This window comes from Anas platyrhynchos, chromosome 13 (assembly GCF_047663525.1).
Source record: "Anas platyrhynchos isolate ZD024472 breed Pekin duck chromosome 13, IASCAAS_PekinDuck_T2T, whole genome shotgun sequence".
Taxonomy (NCBI): domain Eukaryota; kingdom Metazoa; phylum Chordata; class Aves; order Anseriformes; family Anatidae; genus Anas; species Anas platyrhynchos.
Window position 1 is genome coordinate 15,575,642 of NC_092599.1, and position 14,206 is coordinate 15,589,847.

Below are 14,206 nucleotides of genomic sequence, written 5' to 3' on the forward strand. Positions count from 1 at the left end.
ACCAAACTGGTCTGCATGGGGGCCTTACAGATGCGAAGGGGGCACGGTTGTGTTGGCAGTACAGAGCTGCAGGTCCCGAGGGAGTGGAAGGGCTCGCAGCTGCTGGTTTTTCTATTGCAGTGCAGCTTCTTTGCAGGGCGAAGGCACCAGCATCAAGACTCGGCTCCTTTTCAGGGGAGACCAGAGGAAGCAGATGGTGCATGAGGTCAGGGAGGGGAGAGGCCTTTCTCTTCACCCAAGCCTCTCACAAACCATGCTCATCGCTGCCTGTGATCTTGAATAACCCCAGGTATATGAATAACACACTAGTTTCAAGTAGGAGCACCTCTCACTTGTGCAGCATGTCGCAGAACACCTTTCTGTGGCTGCTTTTTGGTTGAACTCGAGCATGCTGCTTGTAGTTGTGGCTCTGAGCTTCCCAAACACCGCAGCAGTGCTTCACTCCAGACGGAGCTGGTGGGGCAGATTTGTGAGGATCTTTGCTCTCCTTGGGCTCTTGCTAAAGGAATGACTTTCTGGTTGAAGTGGTGCTGCTGGATCAGCTTTGCCTATAATTTTTTGCATAGTGGTTGGGGGAAAACTTGCTGTAAGATCATGATGAGAATGGACTTTGTTCGATGTGATGTTCCCTTGTGGCTCTTTGTAGCTCATCACAGTGTGTGTAGTGAGCAGTACGGTTACATTGCGTGGGAAATTGAGTTGTAGGTAGCTGGAAAATTTTCTTCCCTAACCTGAGGGGGAAAATTATAAGTAGTTAACACTGCGGTTACAAGAAATTACTGGAAAGTATTTGTCTAAAGTGATTTGGAAGTGTGGATTAATATTCTCCCCTTCTCCTGCCTGCAGTCTGGAAGTGCATGGCCTTGTTGGAAGGGTCCCTGAATGCATCCTAGAGCTGCCTCCTTTTAGGAGAGCTTTATTCAGGTGCTTCCACCCCCAAACTTCCATCTCTTCTCCTCCCCCAAGAAAGTGCTGGAACAACAAAGTTGTGGTGCTGGGGGGCACTCCCCAGCTGAATGTGTGGGGTTGGAAACGGAGCAAGCTGCTGTCCTTACAGAAGGGAAAGTCTTTGGTATAAATCTGTTCGTTTAACAGGATCCTCTACTCATTTACTTAAGCTTTGGCTTCTCTGAAGTTGTTCTCATAAATGAGGTCATGTCATACTGACTTTTATGAAACTGAGAGGCAGAGGAAGTGTGTGGAGACAGTCTCCTGAATAACATGCTGCTAAATGATATCCTGTTTTAAACCATTTCGGATCCAAATTTAGAATGGCCTGTGCTGCAGAAGGAGGAGGGAAAAAAAAAAAAGGCAAAGGGGAGCTGCAGCTAGGAAGTAATTTACCTGCAATTTTACTTGAAGTGACTGGTACAGATCAGTCCCAGCAACCTGGAGTCTTTTCCCTTCTACTTTTGAACCCTTTTTAATGAAATGCGTCCATTTGCTGCAGGACACGAGCACAGTGGATGTGATTGTTTCTTGCTTTGGTCTCTTCACCCTTGCTGTTTAGCCAGCAGCTGGTGGCAGGGGAAAGGGAAGGCATGGACCTGTTGGTGCGAGCTCGGCATGGAAAGGCAGCTCTGCTCGGGGACTGCAAGTTGGGGAGCCCGCAAAAAGGCTTGTGGGGAGGATAAGGGGGAGCAAACAAAGTCAGGAGTTACCTCTAAAAAAGCACTGGAGATGATTCTTAATAAAAAGGATTTTTTTAAACTTAAACCTGGCTGTACAGGGTGTACGTATGCCAGTGATGGGTGCCAGTAAGTAATAATCCTGTGATTTAACCTGCACATTCCCAGGTGCAGAATGCAAGATGGATTGGGGATGTGGGAGCAGTGACTGACATCTTCCTGTTTTGTTTTGTTTTTTTTTCCTTCTGATGGACTTTATCTTGACTCTTATTTCAGTTACTTGTGTCTGGATGCAGCTCCCTCTAGAGTCCTCCCACGTTATTTCTGAGGAAGCCAGCAGGCTGCACGCTGAGGGAAGCAAACCTCAGCAGCAAGTTGGCTGCCTCTACAAAGCTCAGGGCTACTGCAAGCCTGGGAAACCAAACCTGAACTTCCCTGTACCGCTGTGCACTCTGCTGGTTTTGAATGAGCAGGAAGACTTTTATGCTGGTAGTGACTGTGTTGTAGACTGCCTTCCAAGCTAATAGTTGAGTGCAGGCAGGATGGGATGTGTGATTTTGTAGAGGTGCAGAAATAATCACTGCATACAGAAAAATTTGCTTATGAATTAATCTTGCATATTGGTCTGCGTCTAAACCTTGGGGAATTCTCATGTAGTGTCTGATAACAACAATCCTTACGGATCAGAACACTTAAAGGTTTCACTGTAAGGGTGTAGGCTGTGGGATAACCTCAAGGCAGCCAACTTGCATTTAACTGCAGGTATGTAATGCATTTCTGAGGTGGGTTGCTGTAGCTAAGAAGCTGTGGTTATTTTTAATGCTTTCTCACTCCCTGGAAAGGGCAGGAGCATCTGCAGTAGCTTTGTGTCTGTTAGACATCCATTCTGTGCCTCTGCAAATCTGAAACTTCAGAGCTATGTTGATTTCCTAAGAGCCAGAAAGGTAGGGGCTGGCTGTCCTCTGTGTCCGCAGTCCTGCTGAATAAAATACAAAATTAGTAGCAAAAGCAAAAGGAGGCTGGGTATTGCCCCTTGGTAAGTAACACAGAAAGATGCTGAACTTGCAGGAGGAAGGTTTGCCACTCCTGAATGGGCAAAAGCTCCCCCGATTTCTCTGGAACTCTTTGTTACAGCAGGCTGCATGCTTTGCCTGTGGGTTTTATGCGGCATGGTCTGTCCTTCAGAAGGAACGTGGGGTTGTGTCGGGGGCTGTCTGGGGCACAGGGCGTTTTATCCCGATCCCGTGTTACCCACCTCGGGCGAGGTGTGGTTGCAGGAGGAAGGATGCTGAGCGCTGCTGCTGCACTGCGGGGCATTGCAGACTGACAGTGTCTCAGCTGCCCAGCCTCGTGCTGCCCAAAAGCCCCAACCCTTTCCCTATCTCCTCCATTCATCCGAAGCCAGGGAAGTGCCAAAATGTCCCCGACTGCCTGCCTCCCTCCCAGGCTCCAACAGCAGCTTCCTTTCCTGAGAGCGTGGCACGAAGTCTGGTGGCGTGGAAGTGTTTGTTGTGTAACTCCAGAAACGACTCGCTCAGCTGCTTTAAAAGGAGGCGATGACGCCGGAGCTCTGCTGCTCTCACACCCGCTGGCTGGCACAGCGATGGCCGAGCTCCCGAGGTGATGCGCTGTTACGGCTCGCCACGCTTTCTTCCCCCCTCTCCTTCCTCCTCCCCTTCAACCTATCACATATGTCACGATACAACCCCGAAATCCTTCTGGGTGGCTAAAGAAAAAAGCCTGTGGCTGTGGCTCTGCAGTGTGTGTATGGATTTGTCCCAGGCCAGAAACCTGCCTTTTAAAGATAAATTTCTCTTTATCGCAAAGGAGCCCGGGAATCTCTGACAGAGGACAGTCAGGCTCACTGGGCAGGTTTTATCCCTTCTTCCCCGTGCTGTTTTCAGCTCTGTGCCCCACCTAGTCATTGCTAACAGCTACAGTATTCCACCGGCAGCTTGCGAAACCATAATGAAATCACAAGGAAGCTAATTAGTGAATTTGTAAGGTGGTGTTTTCCCTCCTGAACAGGTAAGGAGTGGCAAAGTTGCTTTGCCAAGGTTGCCTGATGAAGCTGTGGTGAAGCCAAAGTCACAATTCTCTGCTTTACATTTCATGCAGTGCCTCCTTTTATTTTCAGATGTACCAGGCAGAACTGTTCAGAACACTTCTGTTCTGAATTTGAGTTTAAGCTATGCAAGGGCTCATTTTCATTTTTTCTTAATTTATTTGGCATTGTGCTGGTTTGGTGACTGGTTAAATAAAATGCATGTAACTGGCTGCTGTAAAAATAGAGTATTTGTGGCCAAGCAGCAGCAGATTTGGGAACTGTTTTAGTTAATTTACGGCTGTTCTTCAGCCTCTGAAACACAGCACCACATCGGTTACTTGCTTAATTTGGTACTTTAAATTGTTGCGCTAGGCTTTATAGAAAACTGCAGAAATGAACTTTTATGAGTGATGAACCAGAGTGCATCATTTAGATCAAAGTTTTTGATACAACACGTATTTTTATACCCAAGTTAACACCTCAAATTTTATTTTGATGCGCTACCTGTTTCTAACAGCAGCAGTTTGTGCTGCAGATGTTGAAAACATCTTATTCGTGTTTTCTTCAGCATGCAGCTTACTGAGTAAGTCTGGGAAAAAAAAAAGAATACAAAGACATTATTTTCACTTGCTAATATGAAGACAGGAATGAGACAGGAGAAGGCTGCAAGATAAAACTCTTTTGGGGCTAGGTGAACAGCAATTTCTAGTTTAATTCCGTCCAAACAAATTCTGTAATTTAAGTACTTGAACTATTAAAAGCACTCTTTGAGTGACACTTGTGTACTTTTAGCTTGTGTTTGTCAGCTTTGCACTTAAGTGAAACCGGAACAGAGTTAAAGTTGTACAAAATCACCCTTTCGCAATGCACAAATACCTCGTGGTGGCAGCAGCAACGTAGCAAGCTGTAGGAGGAGATTCAAAACAGCTTCTTGAAGGATATAACTGAAAAATACACGTGCTGGGATTGTAGCTCAGTGGACTTTCTGACTAACCTGTTGATAAATATCTGATATAAATCCCCCGGCTCTGATAATATGTGACTATTTTAACAGCTGTTTTGCTTCAGTACATTGAAATTCAGTACAGTTAAACAGCCCTGGAGTGTCTGGGTGCTGAGGCTGAAGCAGGGCATGTTTTGTCATGGGGGTTCTCCAAAAAGCATTCACAGCATTCTCATGATTTTCTAGTGCTCAGGGGTGCTGCTGTTGGCTTGTCAGGTGGATAAGAGCCATGCTCGGAAGTGTCTTTATCTTGGTGTTCTATGGAAAATACAAATTTTAGAGTGATTGAAGCAGGGGAGTGTGCTGCGTCGCTGACTTGGGAACCTCTCAAGCTGTACGGGTTTGCTGACAAGCCCCTGGTGCAGTCCCTGTGCCTCACCAAGAACTCGCCTGCATTTGGGATAGTGTCGGGGAGGGAGCTCGTTCCTCCTGGTCTCACAGAAATGCTGTTCAGTGAATGGGCTTAGCAATAACAGGCTCACCTTCCAGGAGGAGATCGTTTTTATAAACGGACCGTTTCTGGCAGACCCAGACTGTGGCTGTGTGAGCATGTACCTGTGGTGGTGACAGTGGTGGCCTCACCAGTAAGGCTGCTGTGAGCAGCACAGTCCCTCTCTGGTTTGCACCCTAAGGTAAAGGAAAGTGACTTTTTATTCCTCTGTGGAAAAGGTCAGGTGTGTGTTGTCTCTGATGCGATCAACTTCCATTTTCCTTGTGCTTGGCTGCTGTAACAAGCCTTGGAAAGCACCCAGCTGTATTGACACAAGTGCTTGTCTTTAAATCTTGCTTCCCAGTTTCAGAAATCTGCTAGGTCAGATGCTGAGGTCACGCTTGGTGGCTTGTTCCAACCCTCCCGAGCCCTTATAAGGCCTGCTGTGAGGTCCTTGGCTGCGTACTTTTAATATATTCGTCCCTCTCTCGCCCCTTGATGAACACAGTCCTTGTAAGAGCCGTGCCAGCTGTCAGTGGCCGGCAGGAGTGCTGCACATCGCTCTGCTCCATCCCGCAGCTCCACGGGGCTGCGCCAGGGCCGCCTGCACACAGCAGCTTGGGGCTGGTTGTGCCCGTGCTCGTTTTCTCCCCCTCCAGCTTGTTGCCTCTTCCAAGCAAAGAGCTGCCTTCGTCTGCAGAGAGATGCTCGCAGAGACCCAGCTGCTCTCGCTGCGTGCCCCTCAGCCCAGGTTTGCTGTCTGTTACTAATGGGGTCCCCCTGTTGAGGGGTGGCAGGTAAGGACAAAGTCCCTGCGGTGCTGAAGGAGGCCAGGCAGGACCTCCAGCCCTTAGGGGCACCTCCAGCCCTTAGGGGCTCAACCCCAGCTCTACGCGCTCCTTTCCTCCTGTTCCTGGCCTTCTGGTGCAGGCAGGTGGTGGGCAGGAAGCTCCGAATAAGTTTGTGCTCCACAAATTCCACACGCTTATTTCCTTAAAGACTTAGAGATGTCACCTGGAGTCCTCGTGCTGTGCTCAGAGCCTCCTGCAGGCACGCAGCAGTCGCTGATGTAGGAGCCCACGGATGCGATGCTCTTTTGCTTATTATTGCGCAAACAAGTTCAAACCGCTCAGGTTTCGGGCTCAGCTGTCCCGGTTTCTTGCGAGCTGGCAGGCTTCGTGCAGACAGTTCGCAAACCCGCAGATCCTCGGGTTGTTCCCAAAGCCAGAAGGCCGTGCTCCTTTTCCTTTGGGCGGCACGGTGAAGCCTGGAGGCGCGGCGGCCATCCCCGGCCGTCCTGTTGTCTGTTGGGATTCCCCTTGCGCGGGGCCCCGCCGGAGCCTGGCTGGTTATGTAAGGAGTTTCATTTTATTCTCAGCCTCGCTCCCTGCCACTAGTTGAGCTGGCTGGCGGGCTGCATGAATGGGACCCGATCCCGACGGCGCGCAGCTCCGCCGCTCCAGCCGGGGGAGAGGAGCCAGGCGTCCCCCGCGTGCGCCCTCCCCTCTGCGCCCCGCTCCCTGGGCGCACTGAGGGTGCTGCGGCATCGCCTCCCGGAGCCACGCCAGGCACTGCCAGTCCCTGGTGGAGCAGCGGCCACCTGGGGCAGGGCTGTGGCGTTTGCCTCCTCCAGGGAGGGCAGAGCAGTTTTTTATTTAGACCCAACACGAGGCGTATTTAACCAGTTATGTAACGGTGACCCTGCTCCGTCTCCGCCGAGTTCGGGGCAGATAGGTGCACGCTGATTGCCAGCGCGCCGGCTGAGTGGGTTCGCGCACCGGGAGCTCCTCACCAAAGGTATTTTCGGAAACCTTAAGGATCCAGGACTGTTTTCTCAGGAGGCATTTCCTGCCTGCGAGCTGAGTGGCCGGCGAGGGCAGGTTTAGCGCTCACCAGGCTGAGGGCAGAGATACCGACTTGTTGGGAGCCACTGGAAACTTTTCCTCCAGACCCTGAGCCCGGAATATACCGGGAGGGCCAGGAGCACACGGCCACGTTGAACAAGCGCTGGGACAGAGGTGCGGGCAGAAGGCGGTGCCCAGAGCAGCATGTTACTCCTGGATGAGTCCCAGCAGTTCCCAGGTAGGACGCAGGTGTTTCGTTCTCCTTCTGCTTCTTCATCGCTCCTGCTTCCCTGCGGGGTTCCTTGTGCCACCCCCCTGCGCTGGAGCACCCCACGGGATGGCTGGCAGAGCTCCCCGGGAGCTGGGGCTCAGGTTTTCGTTTCCTAACCACCACGCTCTGATGGCAATGGGTGAATTTTCAGGGTCTTGCAGTGCTTACTGATTTTAAGGAGGGGATACAAGAAAGAAACTTACTTTCTTTGTGCTTTCAATTGTGAAGACTTCAGTGTTGTGACGCCCTGGGTCTGTCTGTTACTGTTTTTGCTGCTGTCATATTGTAACGCATGAGTTTTTAGCAAGAGGGGAGGTAGTTGTTAATATCAGTAACATTTTATATCCAGTGTTTTATATCTGCATCCCTTCAACTCCCTGTGCCTGTTTTCCCCAGCAGCTCCCTTGAGAAGAGCTGTAAGATCCTAAGCTCCTCTGGTGCCAGTGAAGTGCTCGCTGAGCCGCTGACCGTGCGCTAGGCAGAGCTCTGGGTGCTCCTTCCACAGCACCTCCTCGGTGCCAAATAGACCGGGAGCCACTTGGCTCTTTTTTTTCTGCCCTCCCATTAAACAGAAGATGCTGGTCAAACCCCAGCCATGGTGTGGGGATGGCTGCCTCTTTGGTTGGTTGCTGTGTGTTGGAGAAGAAACTTTCTTTGGACTCGAAAAACTTCCTGTGCTTGTATTTACCTTGTTCCTTGGAGGTCAGCTACTTGCAGAAGCTGAGCTCTTCAGCCTTGCTCGTGGGGCTGCTGCCTCCAAAGCTCATGCTATGAGGCCGTAGGCTGCTCAGAAGTGGTCCCCAGCAGTTCCAGTTTATTACAGGGTAGATGTAAGCCATGCAGTGTTTGTTGTCCATTGGTGGAGAGGTGAATTCTGGCAAAAATCCCCTTTTCTCACTTCCTTATCTCTGGTTGTGGTGGCAGGACAAAGAAAGTAACTCTGGGAGAGTGTGAACTGAGGGAAGAGGAACTGCACTGCCAAATGTGTGGATGAACGAGGAATCTGGGTGATACAAGTGACGTGTGTGACCCAGCAGGTAACAGGCATAAAGAGGACAGGAGGGGCAGGTGCTGCTGGAAATGGGGCTGTAGGTCACGTAGGTGGAGGGAGAACGCCCGGCTAGAGGCCTTCCGATATTTTTTTTGTGTGGAAAGCTATTTGGGGTCATTTGGACAGACATCAGAGCCCGAGATGCAAATGAGCTCATCCTCACACAGCGTTGCACTGGTCAGGAGTTCTCCCCCTGGGGGCCAGGACACTGCTGGGGTGTTCAGAGCAGGGCACCTGTGGGTTGTTTGGCTGTAATCTCAGCAAATTTACCAAGGAACTGCTGCCTGTTGCCTTATTTTTTTTTTTCCAGGGAGTAATGAGCTTAGCTTTTTGGGGTGTTGCCTGCTTTGGATGGGGGTGCCCTTGTGACACTGCGCCCTGGATTCATGAAGGTCTGCTGGCCCTGAGCAACTTGGCAGCTCTTTGGCAAACTGCTGGAGCAGCGCACAAAGCAGTGCCGGTGTTTTGAAAAGAAAAGCTAGATAGAAACAGCTCATTCTTTGCTGGTGGTGTTTCACCCTGGGCTTATTAGCTTTCTCCAGTGCTCTCGGTCACTTTTTTTGGCTGCGCTTGGCGGGAGAGGTGCCAGTGGAATGCGGTGCCACACAGGCTCCAACTCAACAAATTGCATTTTTCTCCCAAGTGATGCCTCCCTCATTAAACAAAGCCCTCAAAGCAATTTCAGGGGAATTTTTAGGAACTGAAGCAGCAAAGGCCAATGCAGCTCAAGTCCTGCGCTGCTACGGTTCTCCAAGCAATAGACAAGTTTGTTTTGTTTCCCGAGTAGGAAATTCTATTTCAGGAGAGGACAGAGCACAGACGAGGGAGCTGACAGCTCAGGAGCTGCTCAGCACTGCTGTCTACCCCAGTTCTTTGCCGTAGTTTCCCTTTCTGCAAAACAGCCCTGCTGCTGGTTGAGAGGTCGCTGTGTGGAGCACGTCCTGGTTGTGACCTCCCTGCCCCGAGGCGGAGTGCCAGCGCCAGGTCAGAGTTTTTGGGAGCCTCCCCTCCTGTACAGCATTACCGTGAGCAAGAACAAAGCGGTGCGCTGACACGAGGGGCTGCGTTGTGCTGGGGTGATGTCTCACACAGCTCCTGTAAGTTATGAGCACGGGCCGGGTGTCTTCTCTCCCCTCCCTCTTCCCAGCTCCTGAATGAAGCTGTGGCGAGGCCTTGGGGCGAAGATGAAAGTTTGGCAGCTTGTGCTCGGTGCTTGTTTGCCATTTTGGTGGCCTTGGGAGCGTGTGGCAGCAGTAATCCCCTCTCTTATTTCTCCTTGCTTTGAGGGTATCCTGGTATAAAGCTAATACCACAACTCCCAGCTACCTAGAGTAAACTAATGCTTATGTAAGCGTTGCATAATGCAGAGCGCTCGCTCCCTTGCTCGTCCTCTTTCCTTAGTCCCAGAAATGTGTGCCTAAGAAGGGTACTGGGAGCAGCTGGCCCCAGCAACTGTGCTGGGAGCTTGGCAAGCCCCCGGTTTGCATCTGTTTTCTGAATGTGAGTGTGGGGGAGAAATTAGCTTTGTTACCTAAATCGGTGTCTGTCCACCTTCACAGGGGAAAAAAAAAAGTTGTTCTGTTTTTTGAAGAAGTTTTGAACTGTTCTAAAAAAAGTAAGGTCTGAGGGGTAAATCCAGTTTCTTGCTGCCTAGATGTCTCTGGTTATTGATTGTATTTATTTATTTTTTAACCTGGCTGGCAGATCTGTGCCCTGGGTTACTGGTTAACTGGGATAAGCAGCACGGGGAGGTTTCAGCTCGCTCCTTCACGCAGCTTGTTGAACGCTTTCCAGCACTGGAGCCTGAGACACTTCCTGGCTCCCGTGCGGTAGATTTATGTAACTCAGTTGCTCTCCCATACACCCCCCGTCATGCAAAGGACAAATGTAACCCATCCCTGCTTCACTTGCTGCCTTACTGGGAGCATTTGTTGGCTTTGTTTCCCTGCCCTGCCTAATGCCTGAGAGAGGGAGGGCTCCCGAGGAGGCGGCGTTTTAGGCTCGAGGACATTTATTGGGGAAAAGTAATTCCGATTACCTACCGGGGAGAGGGATGCGAGGCAGGAGATGCCCTGCATTTCTCCAACCCTAGGAGAGCATCCCTCCGAAATCCCACATCCCCCTGAAGCCCCGCATCCTTCCTGGGAGCTCAGTGGAGCTGGCCAGGGGAGCACAGAGCTCCGGGGCCGCTGGCAGCCTTTGCCCCGCGGTGCCGGGCTGGGGCAGCCGGCGTTGTGTAAGTGCTGCTCGGGGTTTATGTAACCCGGGGCTCGGCGTATGCGGCCGGAACGAGAGCTGCTGGGTGTCTGGGGCCTGGTTCTGCTTGCATAACCCGGGAGTCAGAAGATAGATTGTCTGTCACCAGGGCCGGCTGCGGGAGGTTCCATTCCGCCTCTCAGCGCTTCTCAGCTGGTTTCTCTCCCTTTGGTTTTCGGGTTGCTTCTTTCTTTCCCCTGCTCTTCACTTTTGCTGGCCGAGGATTCCCTCGGGCTGGGAAAGGAGTTTCATTCTGCAGCACGAGCTTGCTGTAAATGGATACACTGAAAGGCCACCAAAAGGGAAAAAAAAAAAAAAAAAGAGGGGCAGCGCTGCCTTATCTTTTAAATTTTTGTATTGACTGGGGCTACTCCCTGCCTAAAAGGAGCTTAAGGATGTGTTTGGGGTCTGTGTGCTTTCTGGTCGGCTCCCTCTTTGTTTTCTGTGCCGGTGTTTGCTTCAGAGCTCATTTTGCACCTTCCCCCTCTATCCCCCAGTCCTGGGCTGGGGTTCGAGGCAGCCTCTGCCCTGCAGCGTGCGGATGGAGCTCCTGAACCCCCAGCCCCGAGCACATTACAGACACCCAGAGCAGTGCAAGATGTGCTATTTGAACTTGCAACAGTGCTGCTTGTTGTACCAACGTGACAGTCTGTGCCTAGGTAGCGACGGGAACAAGCGACAGACCCCAGGCGGCTCAGCCCCAGCCCCAGCAGCAGCAGGAGCTGTCGTGCGGTGCCAGGGGACACTTCTGTGAGCGGAGCAGCACTGGGGCCAGGCACAAAGCTCCACTCATGTCTGTGGAGCCGTGCAGCAGTGACTCAGCAGGATGCCAACATCACGGCCAGCCGCGGAGGGTGTTGGTGGGAGCAAGCCCACCCCTCCCCAGCAGCGGTTCCCTGCAGTCCAAAGGGGCCAGAGCGGGGCTGCGGGCTGCCTGCCCCACGGGGACCAGCATCTCCCCGCATCCTCAGCCCTGGTAAGAGGAACACAGCCCCGGGTGGCACCCAGACCAGCACAGCACGCACCAAACTGGTGCAGCCCAGAGGCTGGGTGCTGGCTCTCGGTCCGCTCGCTGGGAGAGGACCGAGGGGCGTTCAGCTGGAGGGGCCGAGCGGGTGCTGCTGGCGCAGGGGGGGGTAGGTGTGCCGGCTTATATAATGCTTACATAATTAGTGCTTTGTTAAGCAGTTGTGGCTGGGAGGGGCGTCCTGCCGCTGCCGAAGACTGAGCGCAATTATTTTCCCCGGGAGAACAAAGTCTTGCTGCTAATTAGCTGCCCCGAGAGCGGCTGCAGGAGGTGGCACAGCCCTGAGCCTCCTGCAGAGCTGTGTCCTGCTGAGGGGCGGCTTTCCTGGGGCTTCAGGAGGAAGGGAGTGGGTGTTGGTGTGTGCTGGGCCCCAGGAGAGCTTTTTTTTTTGGCTCCAGTGGGTGTTACAGCAGGTAGGGCCTGAAGGAAGGCAGCCTGGGCTTCCCCCCTGCTCTCCCCTGCACTGTCCTTGAGTGGTTTCACAAGAAGTGTTTCACAAGGAGTTTCCTGCTTCCAGCCAGCGTCCTGGAAGCGTTTCCATCGTGCTGCCTCTGCGAGAGGTGCTCTGTGCAGCCACCTCTCCTCCCTTCTTGCGTGGCACCCGCACAGCAGCCGTGCTGGTTACATACAGAGAATATCCTGAAAACTCTTCATTTATTTTCCGCTTCAGCTGAGTACGGGATGAGCCAGGACACTGCTGCCGGCCTCCGAGGTGACTGCTGTGCTGCAGCCGAGCACCGGCATCACCTCCACTCCCCTCCAGTGCCCAGTGCACGGGGAAAACACCAGCTAACCCCAGAGACATCTCCCAGCACGGCAGTGCCTTTGCAGTCAGGCTGGCTCCGTGGAGCCACCCCTGTGGCCCTTGGCACTGCCGTAGTTCAGTGTGTCAGCGACTGCAAGCTGCAGCTGTGCAGCGAGGCTGTCATGTCCCATCCCTCAGTACTCCTCCCATTCATGCTCAGTGCCGGCTGCAGCAGTGCTCAGTCAGTTCCTAGAATGCCTGCACCAGCGTACAACTGCTCCTTGCTCTTCACGTGGACAGTAGACTGCTCCCAGAGCAAGCACTGACCTCCCTCTGCTCTGCACGCAGCCTCCGGCCTCGCCACGCGTGCACAGCCCTGTCCTCAGGGTAGGAACTAAGGCTCAGCAACGCAGTGCTATTTTCACGGTACTAAAGTACCGTGAATTCCTGTAATAAAATGATTTTAAAATCAAACAAGGGGCTGGTTCGCAGTGGTGTGCCTTCCTAGGGTTGTAAAAAAAGGTACCTGATGCTCCAGGACGCTTGGCAGTGACCCAAGCCCCCTTGCAGAGCAGGCGGTGTGTGGTGGGAGCAAGTCAGCGCTGAACCAAAGATGTGGGAACTATCCTGCAGGCTGGTGCCATGCTCTTTTACATGAAACCTGAAAATATTATGCAAGGAGGAGGTGCACGGAGCTGTCACAACTCTTCCCTTGCAGAAAGTCAGTGTGCAAGCACAGCCGGTGAGTTGTAGCGCTGTGCAGAAAGCTACCCGTGTAGCCACGTCGGAGTAGTGCATTGAGCTCCTGTTACAAAACCCTAATTGCATCCCTGTTGTAGAGGGAGGCTTGGCAGAGCTGGGGCAGGAATTACTCCACTCGATCACCTGATGAGACCTGCTCAGTGAGGCTGTTCCCATGCTCCATCCATCCCGAAGAGCAAACCTCTTCCTCGTACAGCAGTTTGGGAGCAGCTGTGGTTTCTGAACATGGTTCTGTGCTGTTGTGGGTCCCAGCTGTGCTGAAGCCCACTGCAGGACGTTCAGGGGTGTTGCTGGTGAAGAAGAGATCTCGGTGCCCAAATGCCCACGTGCTGGGAACGGGGCTGAATGTGGCTGTGTGCCCCCCGCCCCAGGACTTGCCTTTGCAGGGCTGCGGTGAGTGAGGGTCTGCACCCAGGGAGACACAGGTTTGGCACCAGATTTTAGGCTTCGGTTGAGAATTATCTTGTAAAAACAAAACAAATAAAACAAAAAGCCAGGTCCAGCTGTGTGTACGCTGACCAGAGTCTGTATTGCAAGTGAATAAGAGGAAAGAAGGTGAAATGCAGAGGTGGGATGGGTGCGTGCAGAGTTCGGCTGACAGACACGACAACATACGGAGGAGGCACGCAGTGGCCTTGCCTCTGGGCTGCCGAGCCCCTGGGGTTTGCTGGCATCGCCCCTGTCCCGAAAACACCCTTTGTGCATGGCACGGGTGGCAGTCGCTGCCAGAGGAGGTGATGGGGACAACTGCCAGGGTGTGGGGAGCCTCCGTCTCCCAGCCAAAGCTGACTTGGTGCTCCCCCTGCCTCGGCAAGGGCCCCCGGGCCTGGGGGAGGTGGCAGCAGTGTGACCGTGGCAGCGGTTGTCTCTGGGACTGTCGCTGGTTTAATGACTCATCCCGGAGAATGCGATCATGTGCACAGCCTCCCTGCTTCCCTTTGCCCTATTTCGTCCGATCTTTTGATCTGGTTGCATAACCGCAAGGCAGAAGGGATGGGGGGGGGGGGAAGGAAAGGACGCTGAGGAATTGCAGGTGATGTGACCACAGGGTGTCTGCAGCTCACATAGCACAGCTCTTGTCTGGGAAGCCTCGGAAACTGGGTTTGTTCCCAGCACGGCCTGAGGGGGAGCGTGGTGCTCGG

At 52.7% G+C, this 14,206-nt stretch overlaps 1 protein-coding gene across 5 annotated transcripts in view; it reads left to right on the forward strand.

Annotated features, from left to right (window-relative positions):
• Positions 1–14,206, forward strand: part of RAD54L2 (RAD54 like 2) — a 61,680-nt gene that overhangs the window by 24,421 nt on the left and 23,053 nt on the right. The window contains exon 1 of one of the 5 annotated variants that reach the window (XM_005023856.6): positions 6,501–7,190. The exons of the other annotated variants lie outside the window; for them this stretch is intronic. Within the exon in view, the coding sequence (XP_005023913.3) occupies positions 7,157–7,190 (34 nt within the window). The 5' untranslated portion in view covers positions 6,501–7,156. Of the gene's footprint in view, positions 1–6,500; positions 7,191–14,206 lie in introns of those variants that run through there. 5 annotated transcript variants of the gene reach the window in all.